Genomic DNA, 19,356 nt, shown 5'->3' with positions numbered 1-19,356 from the left:
ATGGGTTTTCAAAACCAGGCTGTGACGCCTTGTGCTTCAAAGCACAAGTATCTTATCTTTACTTTGCCTCTGCAGAGAATGCTTCTGAAAAGGGCATGGATGAGAGACCAAATTCATTTCACATTATTAAAGAGATATCTATAATAAGAAGCTTAGGACTAGAGGTAGGGTGGGTGGTTGGTTGGATGGATGGATGGATGGATTGGTAGTAATTATGAGCTGATTTTGAGAGTTTCTAACAACAAAATATCTGTAAAATGTGGTGAATGACTGTGATTGTTTTGGTGTTTCTTTTATTTGGGGAAATCCAGAAATAATATTCATACTCAGAAGCAGCAACTAGCCACAACTGATGTCAGCTTCAAGTGGTCTCATGGATTACTGGATTAATGCGGTCTTTTACTTAACTGTTTGTGCAAATAGGAGTGTCAGGATGTTTTTTTTTCTGAACATGTATCTGGTTATCCTGCTGCTCCTGAGCTCTGCCGCATTTGTCGTGTTAACATCAGGTCTTCCACAGGGCTTTAAACATACTGTAAAATGACTGCCTACTCAAAATCTAAACTGTTGCATCCATGTATTAAGACCTGCCTGTCCATTGAGATTTGTAAACATTGCATCGATTTAGGGATAGCTCACTCTCCTTCTCTTGCCAAAACTCTGAGTCTAAAAACATTGCCATCAACGGTCACATCTCCTCTGTCTGCTCATCATTCACCCGAAGCCGAAAAGTCCTCCCTTGACTTCTTTAAACACCACTCCCGACCTAGTTTCACAGTCATTCTTTTATTCAGTCTCAACCAAAATTGCTCTTTTCACACAAGATCTGTAGTAAATAAACTCTTTACTTTAAGCGATTTCCTCATTTTGGATGTTCTTTATGTGACCCAGACTTGGCACACTTCTGGTGATTTAAACACTCTTGTTAAATTCTCGCTCAGTGACTGTACATTTTTTAGTGCTCTCAGGACCGGGATCTGAGGTGGAGGTTTGGCAATCATTTTTAAGTACTGTTTTAAATGCAGACTGTTGACTGTAATAGAGTACTCAAAGTTTAAGTGGAGATGTCCAGCCCTGTGCTAGTCTACAAACCATCTGAAACCACTCCAGAATTCTCAGACTTTCTGCCAGATGTACCTGTAACTCTGATAAGGTTTCGATCCTTGGTGATTTCAATGTTCCAAGCCTCTGATTTGGGAAAATTTTTACAGTTGACTTATTTGTTTAATTTGTCGTAGTTTTTCATTTATCTTACACATGAGAACGGACATTTGATCGTAGTTTATCATGTGGCTTCCCTGTGTAAAGGTGAGCTTGCAGCTATCGGCTTGTCTGACATCTTACTAAATGCCATTATCCGTCCAAATCATTAACAAGGAATTACTAAATAATTTTATTTAGCATTGTGTATGCCAGTTTTCTGATTCTCTATTATTACATTGACTCAGGCCTGGATGTCATGGACATCATGATTTACTCCAATAAGTATTGAGAAGATACAGACACTTGGGATCAACATCAGCATAAAATGAAACTTAAGACCTTCTGATGTAGTTTGAATCTGATTTAAATCTATTTTAAATATACGCAGGGCTGGCTTAATTCCACCTGACCTGCTAAAAAAAAAAAAAAGTCCCTAATAGGGACAGCTCTAATGGTTCCCATTAACCATTTTGCTATTTGAGACGGTATCTGAGAGTGCTTCGAGCAACGGTCAGATGTAAATCTGTTTCAAACAGATATTGAAGGCATTTGCAACTACATTTTCATGCGGCTAATCCCCATCCAATATATACCTGATATGCAAGATTTCAAAAATAAGAGCATTGTGCTTTGAGAATACCCCAAACAGGAAAACAGCATTATTTACCTCCATAAAAAAGAAAACCACCCTTGCAAGAAGTAGAATGATAAATGAAATGTCTTCTGAGGACAGGAAATATTCTCCATGCTGTTTAGCCTGAGGCTGAGTGTTTTCTAGCTCACTGTGGCACAATATGCATAATGCCAGTGTCCCTCCAGCTGTCATCCTCTATTGAGAGAGAAAAAGTGGAGACTCTGGAATTTTCTGCCGTCTTGACAGCTCAATGAAAAAGCTAAATTATCTTCATCAAGGCCATGTTAGCTTCACAATCACTATACAAACCACATTGTATGTACACAGTTTTAAATTAAATAAGCTGCTCGGTATAATAATAATAATAATAATAATAATAATAATAATAATAATAATAATAATAATAACCTCTCCCTATATTACCAGTGATTTGAAAACGATCATTTGCTTCCATAAGAAAGCACTGAGGCTTGGCTGTGTGATTGCACATGCCACATCTTGACTACTCTTGCTTATTTCTTCCTGAGAGGTAATAAAGACTCATTTGCCGGTGAGTGCAGTAATCAATGTGATTTTCACACCATTTAAAGCTAAGCAGAACCAATTACTGTATCCACTTCCTCATTATTAGTGATGCTTGCAGTTACTTCATGGGACGTAAGAATGATGATTTGCTCTTTAATGATTCCCCCGTCCCCCCCACCCCCGCGCCTACATGAGCTATATAATGAGCAGCTTGCTCCTAGAGCATTCAAAAGGTATTTGCATATTAAAGACTAAATAAGAAAATAGCAGAAACTCATTTAGCACTGGGGTAATGTAACATATAGTCCCGTATTGTAATATATTTCCAAATAATAAACAATATAGATAAATATAAGCACATGCTCCTCCACTGCATTTTCAATACATGTATTTTATGTATATATATATATATATATATAAATGTAAAGTTTAAATATATTGTTATTTGTTATTATTAAATATATTGTTATTTGATTGTAATGTATCCTCCGTCCTCCATTTATGATATTTATGACTCTTAGAGAAAAAGAAAAGCGTTCCTCAAAAGAGTTCTTTCTCCTCAGAGGGCCATACGTTTGGGTTGTAGAGCTGTTTCCCATTCAAGAATGTATGCGTGATTACCACATAAATGTCTACGCAGAACATTTTTGTCAAATGCTTTCATTAATTCATTTTTTCTCCCCAAAAGATGAATCTGTGGTTATACGTACCTCAAAGTACCCATCAAAGTAATACAGTTTTCTCCAATTGCTTGAGTTTCCTGCTGTACCATCTCCTTTCTTTTCTCTGAAAGGCCAGTTTTTTTTTTGTTTTTTTCAAATCACATTTTATTGCATTGTGGGAAATGTAGGAAACCATTTACCAAAGTGAAAATAGTTGTTGTTTAAGAACTTTACACCAAAAACCTCATAATTTCAATAGTAAATAAATACCTCTGGAGATCACATATAAGTTATAAACATTGACATGTAAGTTGCTCAGGCTGGATTTTTTCCCTTTAAAATCAAATATATCGAATCTGAAGTTGGTTTGAAAGCCTTACCCACAGCCTTGCACGTGCTAGAAACTGGATCCATTTCATAGCCCTCGTAGCATTCACACTTGTAGTCGCCTTTGTAGTTGATGCAAATTTGACTGCAGGCGTCTGGGTTCTCACATTCGTCTATGTCTGGAGGATACACAAAAAGCAAAGAGCAACTGTCTCGTCCTCTTGTGAGAGTTTCTATATCCACTTCATGGCTGCTAAAGCCTAGCAATTGAAGCCACACACTTGTGGTTGTTATATTAATGTGTGGCCTGGGAAAATGCTTCACATGGTCAAATCTGAACATTTTCTACTATATGTCCATATAAGTTCTGAAAACTACACACTTTCTTGAATATGTGTTTTTATTTGTATCTCAATCAAGAGTAAAGTTCTAGCATTTTAAAGTCTGGTTAACAACAAATTTGTTAAAGGAGAAAATGAAATTTCGAAATTTTATTCCGATTGAGACACTGGAGCGTCGCAGACATTTCGGCATCCAGTATCTGATTCCATGCTGAATTGATTAGGCTTTGTTAAGTCTGTATTGCTACAGTATGTAACTATCTAACAACTTCATAAAAGCGTGAGTCACTTAGCTAGCAAGCTTTTAGACATCTCTAGGCACACTGAATATTTCTCCCACTGTACTCCTTATCCAACATAATATTTGCAGAAAGATAGTCTAGGCAAGATTCAATAGGAAAAAAAAAACTTCTACACCGTTGTGATTGGGGAGATATTTTGTCCCAAACCATTTTTTTTTGGCTGTTTGCCATAATTTAGACAGAATAACATCTGAAATGTATTACCAGGGCCTTAGTCATATGTAATATGACTGAGAGACCACGTCAAGATTTAATGCGCTCTGCGCATACCTTAAAAAAACAACAGTGTCTTATCACTGGTTCAATAAAGTTACATTAATTTGTGTTAGAAATGTGCTAAGCGCTAGAACATCATCAGTGGAATTAAGAGGAATCTTTACCTCCACAAGTCCTCTGATCCAGCAGCGTGTAACCTGAAGGACAGTCGCACTCGTAGCCTATCCGCCGGTCCCTGCATATGTGAGAGCAGCCACCATTGTTATTGGCACATTCATTGAGGCCTATGAGGAAGAAAAGACAGTAGTGGGAGTAAAAAAAGTGAGTAAATCCAGCAGGGATTGGACGCTGTGTGAAACGTGCACCTGGCATCCTGACAAGAACTGTTGGTTCATTTCACTTTTTCTTAGCGGAGACTCGGACTGATGGGAAACTCATGACCTGAATAAAATCTCCCTCGCTTGCCCTTGCACGGCTCTGGAACGGCAAGAAACTTATATTAAATGCTAGAAATATGGGACAGGATAATGTGCCTGATTGTAGTAAAAAGTAGTGGGTAACGATATGCAGAATACATCTGCGCAATCTTAGGCACTCGTCAGGAAGCTTTTTTTTTTTTATATACTCAAGCTACATTCACAGCAGGGAGGAAGAGATATGCTGTAAGCATCACACAAACAAAATATTCGCTTTCTAATTGCTTTGAAACCAAAATACATTACACTTCCTTCAGTAGAAATGCTGAGCACGGCCATTATCATAACCAACCAGCTCGAGAAGCTGTCCCAATCAGCAGAGATGTACACAGTAATTAGCCTGCTTCGTGCCAGCATACGGATGACTGAGTACAAAGTACTGAAATGAATTAAGACACATGGTAGTGAGTATGTACTATGGGTGTAACACAATTACATTATCTGCATCAGTTTAGTTCTAAACATCCGTATCTTTAAACCGAAGTAGGTGTGGCCTAAACCATTTTGTTTTTTTTATTCAGTTTGAACCTTACCACCATGCCCCTGGAAAAAATCCCAGAGGTAGAAATGCCACCATGATATTTTCTAACATTTTCAAAGGAATTTAGTTGGTTCTAATTCCCGAAATATACACTAGTAGCGTCACTCAAACTACCACAACTCAACCACTTAACTACCACAACCAACAGTCATTCAGGATTGATTGTAAAAGTCTCACTCAGCGCCGCACCTACGGATGGGCACCGAAACCCGGTATTAAACTGGCCCCTGTGCTGAATTATGAAAGACTGTAGTATCGATAAACTCTGCTTTCGTACTGGAGAAAATTAATAAAATATATATCCTTTTTATTTTTTTAAATAAACGTTATCTTGCACATTTTATCTCGCCAACCGTTTCTAATTTGCGATAATATATTAAGACATCCGTCTGCATTTTCCTCATTCGCAGTCCAGAAGTGAGATCTCTCGGGTGAGGAGGCTGTCTGTCACACGCACCAGCGAGCGCTCGCACAACACGAAAGCTCCCGCTTAATACACAGAGTGACGATGGCAGAGAGAACCAAACCAAACGTTCAAAAGTGTGGTTACACGTCACTAGAGTTGATGCAGACAACGCTTGTTTCCACAAGAGCAACAAGATTTTTGCTTGTAAGGGCGGAAACAAGCAGACTGCTTGTGTTTCCGCCCTTACAAGCAAAAATCTTGTTGTCAAAGCATCTTCCAAAATGTGCAGACAGGGAAATGCAAAGTTTTCGACTGTCTAGGTAGAGCGCTTCTCTGGTGCCCCATCTACGTCAGGTACGTATGCTAGCAGCCTTCCCATAATCGAGGTCTCTCTCGGCATCGAAACGACGTTCATCTCAGACATCGATCCAACATCATTTCGCTCATTAAAGTCATGTTCAACCAACGCTGTTCACGTTAATCAAAGCTTTCTATAGCACTTTTTAAAACAATGTTTAAAGAAGACATATAATAGATACAGGAAAATAAAATCAGTAGTACGAAACATAATGGAATAAATAAAAGAAATAAAAGGCACGGCAAATAAAATAGAATAAATAAAAGACGGCAATCTTCTTATAGCCTAGGCCATCTTTATGTAGAGCAACAATTCTTTTTTTCAGATCCTCAGAGAGTTCTTTGCCATGAGGTGCCATGTTGAACTTCCAGTGACCAGTATGAGGGAGTGTGAGAGCGATGACACCAAATTTACACACCTGCTCCCCATTCACACCTGAGACCTTGTAACACTAACAAGTCACATGACACCGGGGAGGGAAAATGGCTAATTGGGCCCAAGTTGGACATTTTCGCTTAGGGGTGTACTCACTTTTGTTGCCAGCGGTTTAGACATTAATGTCTGTGTGTTGAGTTATTTTGAGGGGACGGCAAATTTACACTGTTACACAAGCTGTACACTCACTACTTTACATTGTAGCACAGTGTCATTTCTTCAGTGTTGTCACATGATAAGATATAATCAAATATTTACAAAAATGTGAGGGGTGTACTCATTTTTGTGAGATACTGTATAAGCTAAATAACAAAGAATATTTTAATATCATATTGATGAGTACCAAAAAACATAAAAAATGTAAAAAACGTTTTCGCAAAAATTGTAATATACGGAAATCTGATACGTTTATATTTGTAACTTTTCATGACCAGTATCTTGTGCATTAAGGATGAGGGACCATATATAGGGCTGAGAGCAGGGTGAAATGTCACACATTATGATTGGAGGGACATGTTCATGAATATGTTGAAGGTGACACGTATTGTTCATATGCTCTGGACAATCTGGAGTCGCGTACCGTGCACTTGAAGCTAGCGGGGCGTGGCAGTGAAGCAGGTGCTCCATCTAATCTCATTTGCAGGGTGGAGAGAGCAGAGCGGCTGCCTCAGGGAAATTAACAGCAGCTTCAACAGCAGCCGCTCCCCTTTATATGTTTTGCATTAAAGATTCATACCGAAGATAACCCGCCAGAGAGAACGAGTGAGCGGGCGAGGGAGAGAGAGAGAGCACTGTGTGCGCAGGAACATTTACAAACACAAGCTGGCATTTTGGAAATGTCATATATCCTCAATTAACATCCTGCTGCAGTCGGGTAGAGAACACACAGAGGATGTGGTCTTATAGGGGAAACGTTATCACGGGGCAGTCATGGGCAGGTTCACGTCTGATATACATGAAGTCAGTTCTCTGTTAATATGGCTGCGTTGATAGATGAAGGTGAAGGCTAGTGTGTAAAATCTGCAGAGTGAACAAATCAATCATGGAGTATCTTTTCACTTGAACTTTGAACTGAACACGTCGATAGGAATGAGAAAAAGAATCAATTCTTAAGTGTATCATGATTCTTTAATGACTCTATTGAAAGAGCGAACATCATGTTCAAACTTTTTTTTTCCATGTCAACAGTGGTAGACATTTCTATTGTAAAAAGTAAGCTTAGCCCGGATAGTTATTTTTAAAAGTGCCTTTTAATTGAATTTATATTAAACATTATGTTTTCAGATTGATTTTTATTCATTTACCCACAACAATGTTTTCCTGCAACTTATATTTAGTACATTTTACATTTCCTCAGCTACAAAAATCCACTATCTTCACCACAGGCCAACTCTAACAAGCCACAAAGGACCTGCATTTCTTCAGAGAACTTTTGGTACTTTAAGTGACTCAGGGATCGTTTAGACCACATGGTTCTTAAACATTTTGCAGCTGTTTAACACACTGTAAAACCGGATTAGTTCATTTAACTCCGAAAAAAATTTTGAGGAAACTAATTACCTCAAAATTTTTAAGTTGATAAATCAATTTCTTTAAGCCAATATAACAAAAATTAATTTTAAATTACAAAGTTTGAGTTAATCGTTATATTTAAGTGTATTTGGCTTAAAGAAATTGATTTATCAACTTAAAAATTTTGAGGTAATTAGTTTCCTCAAATTTTTTTTGGAGTTAAATGAACTTATCCGGTTTCACAGTGCAATAATAATATAAAAATAATAATATAATAATACTCTGGATAATGATCGGAGACTTTTATTCCTGAACCTCCCACAGACAGAACAGGCAAGTCGATATTAGTTATACGCTTGTTGTTTTTGAGCTTTTGAGACGGGGGTTTGATTAAACAGACTAATAACACTAGAAGAACTCAATTGTAAACGTAACGTCGTTGAGAATTCTGGGCTGTGATTTTGAGAAACGGTGTTTAAACGTGTACAATTTCTGTACAATTGTTTTTGTTTGTTTTCTTTTTAAACTTTTGAATATGTGAAAATTCACATCAAAAACTTTACCTTGACAGCCTTGAGGGAAATAAATTAGAATTGAATATTATCTTGTCGGACGGAAAAAAAAAACTTCGCATCATGGTACCCTACTTCAAGATCGGATCAAAGTCGTCGGTCACTAACGAAACTGTGTATTAATGTGTGTGAGTGTGAGTGTGTGTTGCGGTACATACCACACTGCTTCATAGGCTCGTCTGACCAGTCCTTACAATCCTTGATGTTGTCGCACACCCTGCTGCTATCAATACACTCTCCGTTATTACACATGAACTTCAGCGGCCCTTCGCATTTAGTAGCTGTAAGAAAACACGACAGACACTTCTTAGATTATCTTTTTCTCTTAAAACACAAACACGGACATGCCCGACTAGTCACTCTGATAGATTCAATACCCGTTGTCATGAGCACACACTAAACAACCCACTTTATTTCTGTGGGTCTAAGCGCATTCATAATCGGAAACCAGAGCTCAGAACAGAAAGCATGGCATAAAGGTGAGCTCACTGCGGTGGTAATTAGTTAATCAAACATGTTATTTAATGCTTGGCTTCACTTTTACACACCAGACCACTTTCAGGTGGGTCAGAGATGTGTTTTCAGGGCTGCACCTGAGTTCTGAAACAGATTTCATTAGTGGTCATCCATTTCACAGATGGTCATTAAAAATCCCAGGACACTTATTGGAAAAGTGTAGGGGTATAACCCCGGTGTCCTGGTGAAATTCCCCCATCGGCCCTTCTCTATCACGGCCCCCTGATAATCCCCATCTCTGAATTGGCTACATCACTCTCCTCTCTACTAATAGCTGGTGTGTGGAGGGCGTTCTGGAGCACTATGGCTGCCATCGCATCATCCAGGTGGATGCTACACACTAATAGTGGTTGAGGGGACCCCCCCCATACAATATAAAGTACTCTGAGTGCCTAGAAAAGCGCTATATAAATCTAAGGAATTATTATTATTATTATTATTAGCCTATTATTAGTACTTCACACTCGAACAATTGAGCTGAATACAGCCTTGTCACTCTGCAGTCATCTCTGGAAAAAAAGGGAATATGAAAAAAGAGGAAAAGTGTAAAAACGAGACGCACTCTTGTTGATGCAGCCTGCTTCGTCACTGAAGTCTGGACAATCGTGCTCACGGTTACACTGTTTAGTGCCGTGAATGCAGGAGCCATCGCCACACTGAAACTGATCCGGCCTGCAGGTAAGCAGAGCTGACACACACACACAGACACACACACACACACACACACACACACACAAGCTTATGACTTAGGGTGTTACACATAATTACAGCACAGGAAACAGTTTTGTCTTTTCTATTGCAGTCAGGTCAAATATGAAATGCACTTCAATTCCAAAGCAATCCCTCACTCGCATCCGCTCTAAACCCCCCAAAGCCTCACACTAACACCAATCGCTCTCTGTCTTAATGCCTTCGGTGAACAGGGATATACATAAAGTAGGTGCGCGCTGTGGTTTGTGCTGTTTGAGCGAGATGGTGTTTTTCTCATTCATCTTTTTTAAAGCGTGTTTAATTATTCATGCCGTGCGTCTCAGTAGCGCGGCAGCGGCGCAAGATAAACTGGTGATCAATTTCAGCAAAACAGAGAAAATTATTCCATGCTGGATGTAGCTCATCTCTTCAGACAAGGATATTCACACACACAGACTCGTCTTTACTATACTTGTGAGGACCCTCCGTTGGTGGAATTGTTAATACAGATAATTCTAACTAAACTTCGATCTAACCCTAAACCTCAGAAACCATAAAGAGACTTTTTTGGCTCTTTAATTTGTATTTATTTGAAATAAAAGCTTGAGTCGTGCTGGAACAGGTTTGGGCCACTTAGTTAAAGTGAATGGAAATTCTATACAATTGTGCGCTTCCAACTTGTGGGGAAGAACCACATATGGGTGTGATGGTCAGGTGTCCATAACCTTTATATAGTGTACGTCCATCCATTTTCTGTACCGCTGGGTCGCAGGGAGCCTATCCAAGGATACTCGGCACAGGGCAGGGCACGCCCTGGACAGGGTGCCAACCCATCGCAGGACACAATCGCACACACTATGGACAATTTAGAGATGCCAGTCAGCCTACAACACATGTCTTTGGACTAACCCCTGAAGCATAGAGAAAAGATGCAAACTCCAGGCACACATGGCAGCAGCAGGATTTGAACCCCCAACCACAGAGGTGCAAGGCAAACGTGCTAACCGTCAACACATCTCATTACTGATTAGCTGATCTGCACGTGGTGCATTTACTCATCACGTCACTTCTTCGAAGACGAAATACTAAGGTTGTGTCCCAAATGACGTACTATACACTTACACTATGCACTACGCACTACCCCGTGACCCGATAACGGATAAGCGGTTGTGGATGGATGGACCATGCACTACCGTCTAGTGCAGTGTTTCTCAACTAGGAGTCCGCAGACCCCTAGTGGTCAGTGGTGTAATTGCAGGGGGTCTCTAGGAAAGTTTAAAAAATGTTTAAATAATATTACATATATATATATATATATATATATATATATATATATATATATATATATATATATATATATGTTGTTAAATGTATCAAAACATATTCAAATGAGATGTTTTAAAATTAATCAATTTGGTTATTCGCAAATATCACGTTAGGTGAACTGACGATCGTTCATTAATGGATTTATTTTAAATTTTATTTACAAATGAAATGATCATTTGCAAAAACCTCTGAGTGGTAGACAAGTTCAAGTGTCGCACTGATGGATAAAATAAACAAAGGATAATTCCGAGAGTCAAATTAAATGTCACACCAAGCATAAAATGTAAAAAATAAAATCTTGAAATGTTTTGATAACATATTAATGATAATATTATTAACGTTAAATATTAATAAAATAAAGCAACATATATAGAAATGACTGTTTAATATATAGCCTATGACTGTTGTGGAGTGAGGGGGTCCTTGTGGATTGTTCGAAATATGCTAGGGGTACAAAGCTCACAAAAGGTTGAGATCCGCTGATCTAGTGTGACCTGAAAGTCGTCCCAGCCCCCCACCCCCCACCCCCCCAGATTAATCGATTAATCGAAAATAATAATAATATATAACCGGCCAACTAATCGATCATGTAGACACCAGATATTAAAAGATAAATCCAGCATTTTTCAACATTGTCTCTATTCACTATATCTGTACTGTGCATTTGTTCAAGACATTTTATTAACATGTTATCCTGTAATTGAAAAAAACAACAACAACAACAACAAAAAAAAAAAACCCAGAAAATCTGTTTACTCAAAATCACTCATAATGGAAGCCAGGGACAGAGTATAATATGTTTAAAACGTACATGTAATGCACCTAACACAAACTCAAATCTACAATCATTACATGCTACCTGAGGTATTATATGCTTTTGTGGTGTTCATGCGCGATCAGGAGAAAACTGAGGCACTCTGGGTTAGTTTTGAGCTACGCTGATTATGGTGGTAACGTCAACACAAATTGTTCCCCGTGAAAAAGAAGTCCCGTCTCTGAAAAGGTGAATTATAGAGAACTTGGAGATGAATGAACAAATTCAGAAAAGCGTTTTACAAAAATGTGTTGCATAAACGTTTGACTTCATGTTAAGATTTTTAAAGCAAACCTGACTGCCAGACTGTTTACAAACTCGTCTGGATTTTGTTTTTTGTTGCTGTCTGTTTTCACTCTAATCAGCTGAACGGGTGACAAGCTTCAGGTTCGACATTGATTCTGGAAAAACATATGCAGGTGTCGGAATTGGAAATGAAACGCATGAAGTATTGCACAAGGAGAGACTCTTAAATTCAAGAGGCCTCCTTTGTACCCCAGACACACACACACACACACACACACACACACACACACACACACACACACACACACACGCACACACACACGCACACGCACACGCACACGCACACACACGGTTACTTAGCAACAAGCAGGGCACTAGTGAATGGCACCACACGGATTTCCTCTTTACAGCAAATGACTCAGGTTTACATGGCTCAGACACTAAGATGCTTGTCAAACGGGCCTAGACTGGAACACACACACACACACACACACACACACACACACACACACACACACACACACACACACACACACATACACACACATACACACACATACACACACATATACACGCACACACACACACACACACACGCACACACACTGACACACACTCATACACACACACACACAGTTTATACCATTTATACAGTAACTGCTTACAGGGCAGTTGTACGGCTGACTCGCCACATAAACCGATAAAAGTCGCTTGCGTAATTGTTATGATGAATTTTTCTGCGAGAAGATGTCTCCAGGAAGGAGTCTCCAGTGTCAGTGCTCTGTAACAGTTCAGGGGTAAAGCTGTAACTTGGAGTTTACCCACACAAGAAGGTCTTCAGATGGGGGGTTTTGTGGTTTATTTTTTGTGATACTGTTATTGTTATATTTATACATAACTTCACTATTTACATTTGTCTTCGAAACTAATTTCAACCATACACATTTATTTATACTACCCTGTTTCACTTCCTCCTTCCCTTCTTCTCTCTCTTCTGGTTTCCTTCCCTAGTTATTTCCTTTAATCTTTTTGTTCTTTACTTCATCCCTTCTTCACTTTCTCCATGCTTCCCTTCCTCCTTCCTGTTCTCCTTATTTCCTTCCCTCTTTCCCCTCTCCTTATTTCCTTCCCTCTTTCCCCTCTCCTTGTTTCCTTCCCTCTTTCCCCTCTCCTTATTTCCTTCCCTCTTTCCCCTCTCCTTATTTCCTTCCCTCTTTCCCCTCTCCTTATTTCCTTCCCTCTTTCCCCTCTCCTTGTTTCCTTCCCTCTTTCCCCTCTCCTTATTTCCTTCCCTCTTTCCCCTCTCCTTGTTTCCTTCCCTCTTTCCCCTCTCCTTATCTCCTTCCCTCTTTCCCCTCTCCTTGTTTCCTTCCCTCTTTCCCCTCTCCTTGTTTCCTTGAGTCCTTTTATGATTCCATTTTATTTTATTTCACTTGATATTCCTGTTTATATAGAGAGTTGTTTGGTGCCAGTTCTCTCGGCATTGGCCGTGACGCTGATTGCATCTGTACTTACGACAGTTTGTCTCGTCGGACTTGTCCTTGCAGTCCGGGTCCCCGTCACATTTCCAGTTGAGATGGACGCACTCTCCGCTGCCACACTGGAACTCTCCAGCTGGGCAGCCTGGCTTCTGCGGCTCGTTCCTGCTGCTACAGCGCTCCACCGACTCGTCTGATTTATCCTTGCAGTCAGGGTCGCCGTCGCAGCTCCACAGAGCCGGGATACACTCGGAGTTGTTGCAGCGGAACTCCTGAGGACTGCATGTGGTGGCTGTGTGTGATGTGCACTTCTCTTCATCGCTGTTGTCTCCGCAGTCATCGTCACCATCGCAGACAAAGCCTGGGGCCACGCACATGCCGTTCCGGCACTGGAACTCTTTCGGCGGACAAACCTTCGCATCTGAGAAAGAGGAGGAGGAGGAACACACATATGTCAATATGTCTATTTCACTATATACATTAATAGAGATTTTACTCATTCATGTCGTTCCAAACCCATGAGATGTCCATTTGTCCTCACATGAAGACGTTTTTAACGAAACCTGGGAGATTTCTGTCCCTCCGTGTAAAGTTCAAGTAACCAAAACTTTCAAGCTCCAAAACGTTCAGAAAGGCATCATAAAAGTAATCCATGTGACTCCAGTGGATTAATCCCGATTTTATGAAGCGAAAAACCCAAAACCTTTATTCACAAAATAGCTTCAGCTTCAGTTACAAAGATTGTCCTGTGTGACTCAGTGTGTGTACAGTGTCCCTCTTCCTCTGCTCTCAGCAGCGCTTTCGGGTCCTCTTGTATCCGGACGTTCTCGAGGATGTTTTTTTGTCCGCCCTCGCGTCAACGCGACACGCATGCGTCGTGGTTCTCTCGTGAAGATATCTGGTGAATAAAGACTAAAGCAAAAAAAAAAAAAAAGCAAACTAAAGCAAACTAAAGCAAAGCATTTGCATCGCTTCAGAAATTTGCGATTAAACCACTTTAGTCACGTGGGTTACTTTCACGATGCCTTTCTGGAGCTTGAAAGTTTTGATTTCAAACGGGGGGACAGAAATCTCCCAGGTTTCATTCAAATGTCTTCATTTGTGTTCCAAAGACGAACGCACGTTCAAGGAACGAAATGAGGGTGAGTAATTGATGACAGAATTCTCAATTTTGGGTGAACAATCTTCTGCTAACGTCTTGGGACCAGATACCACAGCACACCTCTAGAGGTTAGAGCTGCTTTGGTGGTGCAAGGGGGACCGACACAATATTAGGCAGGCGGTTTTAATGGTGTATGTCCTTGTTTAAGAGGGTTACACTAAATAACCCTGAGCTCTAAAGCTGTTTGGTTTTACACTTCGTCTTGTACACCTCTGATAAAAGGATTTATTGTTAGATTCGAGCTCGAGTATACATGCTGGGTGAAATTTGCGAATCTGAAACGGGGGGGATGTATGTATCTGAGTGAAGAGGCTTTATTAATATGCAAATCATGTTAAAGTGTGTGTATCTGTGTGTGTACACTGACAATCAAGTCAGGCTTTGATAAAAAGCTTATTCAGGATCATTTGCAAAGGGTATCTCTCTAAACTCGTTCACCCTTGGGACAATGGCATTATCAAGCAGCCGTGCTAGTCTCTGAATCGGTAGGATTTGTAGTGCCACATTTTGTCCTCCATAGATTCCTTTCACAGATTCACGCCCAACGCTTCAAACCGTTAGCAAACTAGGCTCCAAGTGCTTAAAATGGAACATATGAACATCCAGAATAACAAAAAGAGACATTCTCAGCACTCAGCCGTTATCACGGATAAGGATTCTGATGCTGATTGTATCAGATATATTCATCTCCATACACTGACTTCCTGTGTCCGCCCGTATCAAATTCAAGGCCTTGATGCTCACGTATAAGACCTTGTGTGGAACAGCACCGCCCTACCTCAGCACTCTCCTTCAGGCTTACGTTCCCTCACGCGATCTGCGATCGGTTAATGACCGATGCTTAGAGGTGCCTACTCAGTGTGGCTCAAGGTCCCTTTCCAGAAGCTTCACACTAACTGTCCCTCAGTGGTGGAATGAACTTCCAAAGTCAATCCGGACCGCAGAATCCGTCTCTATCTTCAGAAAACAGCTAAAGACCCACCTCTTCTGTGAACACTCAACTAAACAACCTACTCCGGCTCTTACACCTCGACTCTGCTTCTCTAGAACTCCATTAAAAGCTCTCGCACGGTAGCACTACTTGTATTGTTCTCTGCTTGATATATCGCTTTGCTGGTATTTCCTCATTTGTAAGTCGCCTTGTATAAAAGCGTCTGCTAATTGAATAAATGTAAATGTTTGCAATATTTAACATATTTAATATTCTCATAACAGATAATATTGGTTTATAAGTCATATACTGATACATTTTTGAACATAGTTTCGAACAGTCATTTTAAGAACGTTTGACTAATATAACTGAATACTCGCAACACTTTAATGTATAATTAAATGTAGGATTAAAATCAAAGAGAGAAAAGAAAAAGAAGAGAGACAAAAGTTCAGCACTGCGGTCAGGCAGCCGAGACGGTGACAGTTGTTGGGAATGCGTTTATTAAAAGAGACTGGCAAATGTGAACAAATCCAAATCATAACACAAAAATCAGAGTGCAGAAACAGGCACGAGGTCAGGCGATGGACAAACAGGTTATCGAAGAACGAGGTTATGATCACAAAATGAGAGAACAAACGTGGGCCAAGACCAGAAGTAGCAAAAATGAATCAAAATCCTGTGCAACAGAGCTATATGAATACTCTGTGTGTGTGTGTGTGTGTGTGTTTTGGAGTGAGTTGTTAATGAGTTGAGTCACGGTGTGTGTGATCAGTACTCTGGTGATGTGCATTGGCTGATGGGTACTGTAGTTTCATTCATGGAGGACTAAACTTTGAATAAATTTGTGATAAGCATTTTAAGAAGCAGCACACTGGAATGATTCGGCTTTTCTAATTCCTTTCCACTCCAAGTTTCAGACTTCAAAAACACAGCCGTACTGTATCTTTGTTGGAAGCAGAATGTTCTAGACGCTCCCGCTCGATGAGGAGTGTAACGTCAGGATTCATTACGGCAGTACTATGTGGGCAACGGTTAAGACTCGGAGTTCCTGATCAGCAGGTCAAGCCCCAGCACTGCTAAGCTAACACTGCGGATCAAGGCCCTTCCAGGAGTGCCGTGATCCTGCGCCCTGACTCCAACTTCCTAACAAGCTGGGTTATGTGAAAAAAAGTGTAAGGGTTAGGGTAATTTCACTGTGCTGAAATATATATGTGACAAAATAAAAGCAATTAAATACTTCCTTCACATTCCAGTAACGAGTGCAAAATATACAGTATAGAATTCATAAGGAATAACACAAGCAGGCGTGCTGTTATGGGAAAAGAATTAATGGATGGATAGTGTGGAGTTGAAGATATCAACCGAAAGTTGATTAATGTTCTATTATACTACATCCTGGTTGAGCGCCAGAAAGTGTGCTTTATCGGCTGTAAGTGCTCTCAGTCTCAGTTACGTTTTCCATTTTCTCTGTAAAATGACAGGCTGCACTTTATGTGTGTGTGTGTGTGTGTGATAGATAGATAGATAGAGATAGAGAGATTGAGAGAGAGAGAGAGAGAGAATCTGTTCATAGCAGCTATACCGTAGGTGGGAACAGGATGTAACATGTCTCTCGGACATTCCGCAATATTAAATCTAATTATAAACCGATTTGTGCCTCGGGCCCCATCACAGCTCTACAGTGTCATGCCTATGAACACAATTTTTACAGAGCTGCCCTGCTAATACCAGTAAATTCGTAGAACGTTATATCGCTCAGGCCTTACTCCTAAATCATACATCACCTACAGTACCCTTTCTTCGCCTGCTAAATAACCAAGGTGAAAGGATGGAATTACTAAACAAGCTGGGATAAAGGCTCCAGGATAAGGGATAAAGCATAAAGGGAAGTGGGAGCTCAGCAGTTAAGACCTTGGCCTTCTGATTGGAAGGTCGTGAGTTCAAATCCCAGCACTGCCAAGCCATGACTGTTGGGACCTGGAGCAAGGCCCTTAACCTTCAAATGCTCAGCTGTATAAAATGAGATAACTGTAAGTCGCTCTGTATAAGGGTGTCTGCCAAATGCTGTAAACGTAATGTAATGTAAAGGCTCATAAGTGGGTGAATAAGATGCTGGACTGATGCTACACCATTCCTCTGCTGCACATCAAACATGGCGTGTTTTTAATGGGATTGTCACAGATTGTTTTCTCTGACCAACATTTCTTTCCCCCGAAGGCCAGAGGAGCATGAGCAGACCACGGAGAAGCTTCAGGTCCATCAAAGGACATCGATGAACATATGAAGTCAGTATGATGCTATCTGTTAAAAAGGTCAGGGCTAAAATAGAGAATCAAAAGAGTAGAAAGTAACAAAAAGGAGAGGAATTAAACATTATTGATTGTGAATCAAGGAGACACCGTTTCATCCAAAGCAGCAGACAGGTCATAGATAAAGCATTAGATTAGCAAGATCATACTGACCTTGGACCACACAGACATGATCGAGAGATCTGCTGTATGTGAGGTATGTGCCGTGAATAGCTCCATGCTTTCTCAGGCTTTTAAAGTGTAACACTGGACACGATGCTGCGCTTTAGCAGAATTTTTGTTTTAATTAATTATACAGCCAATTATTCAATTAACAGAATGGAACAAAAATAGAAATAGAAAAGAGAAAAATTTTTATATATAAGATATGCAAGAATAACGTTTTGTTGCAGAGACTCCTTTCAATAAATAAGGTGTCTCACTATTCAAAAATTTCTAATCTGAGCTTTACAGTACCCCAAAAATAATAATAATTTAAAAAAAAACAATTAGATATAGGCGTTTGAGTCAAATTGTGCTCAATTCATTTGAGCTCACTCTGTTATCTCACAAAGAAAGGGTGAAATGCTGAACATCTTCAAGCTATCATAGTATAAAATGCCAAACCTCGAGGATGATGGTGCTGGAATAGCTAACATCGCAAAATTGAGAGTGTCACAGATATTGACTGGTTACTGTTGTTAAATAAATAGCTGAGAATATTATGATATAAGTCAAAACTCTGTTACTGAAATCCCACTCGCGTGTACCACAAGTGTAACGTACGGGAGTGAGAGGACCGTACTCACGTGCATAAAATCCGTGCTGTTTAATAAGTTTTGGTATGAATCGTAGTCAGGATTGCAGTCAGAGTGCCTTCAGACGGGGTTATTACAGGCACGGCCCAAATACATAAACTAATACACAGACACAGTTCAAAACAACGAGGAAAGCAATTCTCACTTTCCCTCATCAGTCACGGCGACTCTTGCTAATTGTGGGCTTCCGTGAGCTCAGGTATGTGGAAGAGGGCAGATAGCGCTTTCCTGCCCTGTGATGTAGAATGAGCGTAAGTTAAAAAAAATGCTGTGGGTTGGCTTCATGTGTCTCGGAGGAAGCACATGTTTGGCTACAGCTACAAAACTATGGCTTGGTAACGTATGAAAAATACAACAAATCTGACAAACAGAAGATACATAAAAATCAACACAAAAATGGAGTACTACCCACAAAATCAAGATCTTGCCAGGGCCATCCCAGTCCCCTGACATGAAACCCATAGAAAACGTGTGTGGTGAACTGGAGAGGAGAGTCCACCAGCGTGGACCTTGAATTTGGAAGGATCTGGAGAGGTTCTGTATGGAGGAACTGGTCTCAGATCCCTTACCATGT

The 19,356-nt window shown here is 40.1% G+C and overlaps 1 protein-coding gene across 3 annotated transcripts in view; it reads right to left on the bottom strand.

Moving 5' to 3' along the window:
- lrp8 (low density lipoprotein receptor-related protein 8, apolipoprotein e receptor) overlaps positions 1–19,356 on the bottom strand; it is a 210,416-nt gene that overhangs the window by 46,371 nt on the left and 144,689 nt on the right. For all 3 annotated transcript variants that reach the window (XM_017480588.3, XM_053683642.1, XM_017480586.3), the window contains exons 5-9: positions 13,618–14,001; positions 9,589–9,714; positions 8,669–8,791; positions 4,375–4,494; positions 3,405–3,530 (exon numbers count right to left, since the gene is read on the bottom strand). In XM_017480588.3, coding sequence (XP_017336077.1) covers positions 3,405–3,530; positions 4,375–4,494; positions 8,669–8,791; positions 9,589–9,714; positions 13,618–14,001 — 879 coding nt within the window. The remainder of the gene's footprint in view (positions 1–3,404; positions 3,531–4,374; positions 4,495–8,668; positions 8,792–9,588; positions 9,715–13,617; positions 14,002–19,356) is intronic.

Source organism: Ictalurus punctatus, chromosome 11 (genome assembly GCF_001660625.3).
Source record: "Ictalurus punctatus breed USDA103 chromosome 11, Coco_2.0, whole genome shotgun sequence".
Classification (NCBI taxonomy): Eukaryota; Metazoa; Chordata; class Actinopteri; order Siluriformes; family Ictaluridae; genus Ictalurus; species Ictalurus punctatus.
The sequence above is the reverse complement of the archived record's forward strand: the minus strand, read 5'-3'. Positions and strand labels throughout refer to the sequence as shown.